The sequence below is a fragment of the Phanerochaete carnosa genome (genome assembly GCF_000300595.1).
Source record: "Phanerochaete carnosa HHB-10118-sp unplaced genomic scaffold PHACAscaffold_161, whole genome shotgun sequence".
In the NCBI taxonomy this organism is placed as follows: Eukaryota; Fungi; Basidiomycota; class Agaricomycetes; order Polyporales; family Phanerochaetaceae; genus Phanerochaete; species Phanerochaete carnosa.
The window spans coordinates 1-6,506 of record NW_006767788.1 but is presented as its reverse complement, the minus strand read 5'-3'; the positions used below and the strand labels follow the sequence as shown (position 1 = coordinate 6,506).

At 54.8% G+C, this 6,506-nt stretch overlaps 1 protein-coding gene across 1 annotated transcript; it reads right to left on the bottom strand.

Moving 5' to 3' along the window:
* Positions 1-6,267, bottom strand: PHACADRAFT_265964 (uncharacterized protein). The gene is made up of 3 exons (XM_007402444.1): positions 5,724-6,267; positions 5,561-5,692; positions 1-126 (listed from the first exon to the last, which is right to left on the bottom strand). Exons 1-2 carry the CDS (start codon positions 6,195-6,197, stop codon positions 5,561-5,563), a joined length of 606 nt encoding a protein of 201 aa, XP_007402506.1. The 5' UTR covers positions 6,198-6,267; the 3' UTR covers positions 1-126.
* Between the last annotated feature and the right edge of the window lie 239 nt (positions 6,268-6,506).

Below are 6,506 nucleotides of genomic sequence, written 5' to 3'. Positions count from 1 at the left end.
CAGTACAATATACATGCTAAAGCCAAATTAATCATAAATAATGTATGCTACGTTACCCGCTCCAAGTCATGGCTTGCCGTGCGGGTATGACCCAGGCCCTGTCCACGGCTCTCGCAGGCTGTGGTCGTTCTATTGTCGTGATACGACTACTGGGCTGCGCGAGCGCAAACTGGCGAGTGGCATGCGGGCACGATCTAATACACACGGTGTTAGTCTGAGTGCGAAGGGAAAGAGCACGCTGTATAGCTATGTACCTAATACACACGGTGTTAGCTAGACAGGGGTCTGGTAAGCATACTGCATAGTGCGCAAGGGCGACGAAGGAGACTTACTCTGAGTGCGAAGGGAAAGAGCACGCAGAGTGGGGATGCGAGAGGAGTTCTTATATACTAAAAGGAAGCAAAATTGAAAGTCCGCTAGAATGGGGAAGCCTGCCATAAAGAGGTCCATGCGTGGAAGCACTACATATGATTGTCCAATCACTATCTACGTATTAGCAGCGCCTAATCTAAGATGTCCACCTTAAGTCCATGCCGGGCGGAACGCCGAGCCAGAGCCACTAGGCGCTTCAACACTCCCCCTTGGCGAGGCGATACGGAACGAGGCCAAGAGACTGGGTGTGACGGTTGTGTACCTCAGCCGGTAAAGGCTTTGTGAGAATATCAGCCGGATTGTCGACACCGGGAATCCTAACAAGTTCAATCAGACCTGCTTCGAATTGCTCGTGAACAGCGTGAGCTTTGACGCGGGTGTGTTTTGTGCGATGCTTGACGTTGGGTGACTGGGCAGCATCAACGACAGATTTATTGTCGCAGTGGAGAGGGACAGGCTTCGCGAGTGGGTGTTTGATGTACTCAGCGAAGATTTCGAGCCACTGTAAATGTCGGACTGCTTCGTCGGCTGCAAAGTACTCTGCGTCGAAGGTGTCTCGAGCCACAGAGTGTTGCTTGCGAGAAGACCAACTGGTCGCGCCTCTACCGAGTTTGTAAACCCAGCCGGATGTTGAGACGGAGTTGTCTTTGTCGTTCGCGAAGTCTGCGTCGGTGTAACCGAGCAAACGGCTATCGGTCTCGTCGTTCTGACCTAGACAGAGTCGATAGTTGGAGGTGCCGCGGAGGTACTTGAGAACACGATAGGCGGCAGCTACGTGTTTCGGTGAAGGGTTTGCCTGGTATTGGCAAAGTCGGGCGACGGCGAAGCCAATGTCGGGGCGAGTCCCGAGCATGGCGTACATGAGTGAGCCGAGGAGTGAGCGGTATAGCTTGATGCGGTCTTGTGGACAGTCCGCGGGGTCTTCCTCATTCTTCTCGAGTACGATGTCTGTGCCGAGTGGTGTGGATGCGGGGTTGCAGTCTTCGTATCTGAATCGTTTGAGAACGGACTCGATGTACGTTTCCTGGTCGAGGTATGTAGCTCGACTCCCCCTATCCCTCGTGACACGGATGCCGAGGTAGTACTTGAGTTCGCCAAGGTCCTTGAGTTGGAACCTTTCCTTCAATGCCTCTTTCGTTTGTTGGATGAGATCGAGGCTGTTTCCCATCATAGTTAGGTCGTCAACGTAAACCACTAAAATTTGAGTGGATCCCCCTCGTTGATGGCGAATGAAGATGGATACGTCGCCGGTGTCGTGGCATGCGAATCCAATGTCCTCGAGACAGGCTTTGAGCGTGAGGAACCATGTTCGTCTCGCTTGCTTTAGCCCGTATATTGCTTTCCGCAGGCGGCATACTTTGCCTGCGTCCGTTACGAAACCTTCAGGTTGCTCCATGTAGAGCTCCTCGTCGAGTTCTCCATTCAGATATGCTCTATCAAAGTCGATCTGATGGATTTCCCAGTCCTGGATGGTCGCTAAGGCGATGAGGTATCGCCAGGACTCCATACGGGCGACGGGAGCGAAGGTGTCTTTGTAATCGATGCCTTGAACTTGCGTGAACCCCTTGGCTACGAGCCTTGCCTTGTAGCGATCCACTTCTCCGTTCTCGTTGCGCTTGACAACGTATACCCATTTGCACTTGATTGCCTTGCGACCCTTTGGTAGGTCGACAAGTTCCCAGGTGCCTTGTTCCAGGAGGCCAGTGACTTCGGCCTGCATGGCAGTCATCCACTCCGCTGAATCCGGCGCATCGGCTGCTTGTTTGTAGGTTCGCGGTTCTCCAGCGATGGAGGAGTCGCCTACGATCGCAGCGATGTCGCCCGGTTCCTTGCCTGTGTTCAGTGCTTCCTCAATGTCCGCTTCGGTCGCTCCGGGCCAAATGCTCGTCTATTTCTGAGTTGCTTTACGCTCGCGGGTACTGCGACGGACGCCTGACGACGTCGTGGCATGCTCAGGGTTGGTGAAGGGATTGTAGTCCCACGAGGTGGTGTTGGGATTTGGCTGGAGTGGCGGAGGGGCGACGACGCGAGATGGTGAGGCTTTGGCCTTGCCTTTGAATTCAGGCTTGACCGGTGCACTTGGCGGGATAGGCGGAGCTGGATACAACTCTGTTCGAGGTGTAAGGCGTAGTATCTGGGATACTGTAGGTGGTTTTGGTGTGATGGGTTGAGTAGGAGGTGGTACAGGCTGTGGCGGCTGCGTAGGAGCCGGTGGCGTGTTAAAGGGTGGTAGTTCGAGTTCGACAGATGACGGCAGCGTGGATGTAGATCCGGTCGGTTGTGTCGAGGACGGTGAGGGTAGGAGTTTGTTGGGGAAGATCGACTCGTCGAATATCACATCAGTACTCGTGGTGATCTTTCTGCTACGTTTATCCCATAGACGATAACCTTTAGAATTCGTCTCATAGCCAATAAACACTAGGCTCTCAGCGTTAGCATCGAGTTTCTTGCGTTTATCCCCGGGTATATGGTGATAGGCCTGGCAACCAAAGACTCGGAAGTGGGATATGTCCGGTGTGGTGCCAGTGAGTCGTTCCAGGGGCGTACGCCATGCAATGGCTTTCTTAGGGCCTCTGTTGCGTACGTGCACAGCTGTGCGAACAGCTTCTTCCCAGAATCCGTGTGATAACCCAGCGGTTTGTAGCATTGACTTAGCGGCTTCTACGAGCGTGCGGTTCATGCGCTCAGCTTTGCCGTTTTGCTGTGGGGTACCGGGTATTGTGCGCTCGTGGATGATCCCAGATTTCTTCAACAAGTTGATGAACTCGTTGGACTGGTATTCACCCCCTCGATCTGACCGAAAGACCTTGATGACCGTATCGAACTGTCGCGCGACGAGGGCTACGAAGTCTTTGAATGCAGAGAGGAACTCATCCTTTGTTCGCAGATAGTAGACCCATGTGACGTTGGAGCAGTCGTCGATGAAGGTAGCGAAGTATCGGTGGCCCGTGATGGACACCACCGACATAGGTCCGTCGAGGTCAGAGTGTATGAGGTCGAAGGGTTTGTTGGCGCGTGAGGTGGACGACGTGGGGAATGTACGCCTGTGTGCTTTGCTCAAGACGCAGCCTTCGCAGGGATGCGAAGGTTTATCCATATCGGCGGCGATGAGGCCTTTGACCGGAGAGGAATCAGCAGCGGCGAGCTTGCGTACTGCCTCCCAGTTCAGGTGACCAAACCGGTGATGGATAACGTCGAGCGAAGTGGCGTTGTGCGTGGAGACCGCGACAGATGGTGGAGGTGGAGTAAGGTCCAACCAATACTGACCGCGGGACTTAGTGCCTATGCCAAACGTGGTGTTACCACGCTTGATTTGGGCTCGTCCTTTCCCAAAGACGAGATCGAAGCCTTTGTCTTCGATGCATGAGACGGATATTAGCCGTCCGGACATTGCAGGGCTGTAGAGAACGTTCTCTAGCCTGATGTTTACTGGTTTGTTATCGACGAGCGTAGTGCCCTCGACAACTCCTGAACCGAGCGTGCTTACTTGCGTTTTCGCCTTGTCTGCTAGTGTTGCATATGTAGGTGATGCAAAGGCGGTGTACTCAGCGAAGTCGTTCAGGTCGTTCGTAATGTGTCGTGTACAGCCGGAGTCTAACATCCAGCGTTTCACACCGTGGAGATACCAGGAAGTGGAGTGAATTTCGGCCTCAGGAGCAGTGGCTCCTTCGGCGGTGACTACATGTACAGATGCGTGACCAGTACTACTACCGGACGGATTACTTTTACCGTCCTGGGCTTTGCCATTGCTGCCCTTCCGCACCTCTTCGGCAGCGGCCTTTTTCTTTCTGCAATCCTGCTCGTAGTGGCCTTTGTAGTGGCAGAAGTTGCACTTGCCCTTCTTGCCGTCAGGTTTGCCAGCTTTGGCTTTGCCTGAGGTAGACGCCTTCGGTGCGTGGAAGGCGGCGACGTTGGTGGAGGAGCTGCGACGCTTCGCTTCGTCGAGGAGACGGTTGCGAATGTCATCGAGCTTCAAGTCGGCGGGCTTGGTGACTGCGAGGATGGGCTCCACGACGTTGTTGAACGAGTCGGGGAGGGCCGTGAGCAGGCTGAATATCTGCAGGAGCTCCGGGGTTTGGAGGATCCCGGAGGCGCTGACCTCTTGCCAGAGTCGGGCACGTTCGTCGAGTTGGGCAGCGAGGTCATCGCTGTCCGTGATCGCGTGCGAGAAGTACGCACGGAACTTGACAAATGCCGACATGGTGGTGGAGGCGGCGTAGTTGTCCTTCAGCTTCTTCCACAGCGCGGCGGCTGTGATGTCCACTGGGTTCGCGAGGTGCAGGAGCTCGTCGCCGAGCATGCTGAGGATGTAAAACCTCGCATATGCGTTTGTCGTCTCCCATGCTTCGATGTCCGCAGCGGAGACGGAGCTGCTTGGGACGGGGGCTCTCTCGGTGCCGTCGACGACCTTCCATGCGCGTGCAGCAATGAAGTACTGCTGCATCATTAGGGACCAGCGTGGGTAGTCGCTGGAGCCTTTGAGCTTTCCGATCGTGTCGAGCTTCATCGACGGCGGACCGGTGGCTGATGCGAATGCGGAGGTGGAGGACATGGTTGTCGTGCGGCGAGGTGCGGTGGACGCGGATTGAGAGGGTGTAGTAGGAGCGGCGGGAGTGCGACGTGTAGGATGGGGTGCAGGTGCAGGTGCAGGTGTCGGTGCAGTTGGTGAAGGTGGGCGTGATGCAGATGGACTAGACATACACTAGAGTACGACTCTAGTGTGCGTGTGTGCGATGTGGAGTAACACTTGGGGTAAAGACCCTGAGGTGTTATGGAGCAAATGTGCGGCTGGTGCTGGATCTCTCCGAGTGAAGACTCGTGAGGGATAGAGGGTAGATGGGGGCCAGTTACAAGCCGGGGCTCATAACCTATTGTCGTGATACGACTACTGGGCTGCGCGAGCGCGAACTGGCAAGTGGCACCCGGGCACGATCTAATACACACGGTGTTAGTCTGAGTGCAAAGGGAAAGAGCACGCAGAGTGGGGATGCGAGAGGAGTCCTTATATACTAAAAGGAAGCAAAATTGAAAGTCCGCTAGAATGGGGAAGCCTGCCATAAAGAGGTCCGTGCGTGGGAGCACTACATATGATTGTCCAATCACTATCTACGTATTAGCAGCGCCTAATCTAAGATGTCCACCTTAAGTCCATGCCGGGCAGAATGCCGAGCCAGAGCCACTAGGCGCTTCAACACGTTCCAAGCTGAACCAAACCAATAAACGTTAATAAACACTGATTTGAACACAAAATCCCAATTCTACCACAGGGAAGATGGACTCGACTGTCAAGGCTCCCATGAATCCTTGGAGAATTCCTTGACTTTCTCCCAGGTCTCGTTGCACGCCTGCACAACAGTGTCAGGCAGCGGGCCTTTCTTGCAGTCTAGAATTGTACTCTCGAGCTGTTCAAGGCTACTCGCGCCGACGACCAATCCGTGGTCCTCCGGTGCCATTGCGCTGTGATACTGAAGCCAGCGGTACGCAACCTCACGCAGCGTCAACCCGCGCTCAGCCACGAAGGCTTGCAATTCGGCAAGCGCAGGCGCCATGGGGAGGTAGCGTTTCGTGTAATATGACGACGGCCCCCAAGATGGGTCGAAGTGACTCAGAATCTCTGAAGGTGAAGATTGCTGGCTTCTTGGAAGCATCTTGCCCGTGAGATATCCGCCTGCGAGGGGAGAGTGCGCCGCAAGGCGTATGCGGTGCTGGCGCAACAGGGGGATGATAGCGGTCTCGAAGGCACGGTCGATGAGATTGTAGGCGCCTTGAAACACGGTAGGCTGGATGTATCCGTGTTCCTTGCAGATGACCAGGATCTCCTGCATCTCAGACACCGAGAAGTTGCAGACTCCCCATTCCTCACTATGGGCCCGTCAGTCTCGGACGTACGACAGCGAGGGTACACTGACGCACAAGTAACCAGATTTATGTAACTCGTCTACAGCGGCGAGAGTTTGCTCGAAAGGGACTGCCTTATCTGGCGCATGCAGATAGAACACTCGGATATTGTGAGGTCCGAGAGCTTCGCGAGATTCTTGGAGAGCCTGCTTCAGCCCGTCGGGGGCGTGGTCACCAGGATTAGAGGGGAAGTTCTTGGTGTCAATTCGCATAAAATCTCGTAGGTCAAGAGTGCC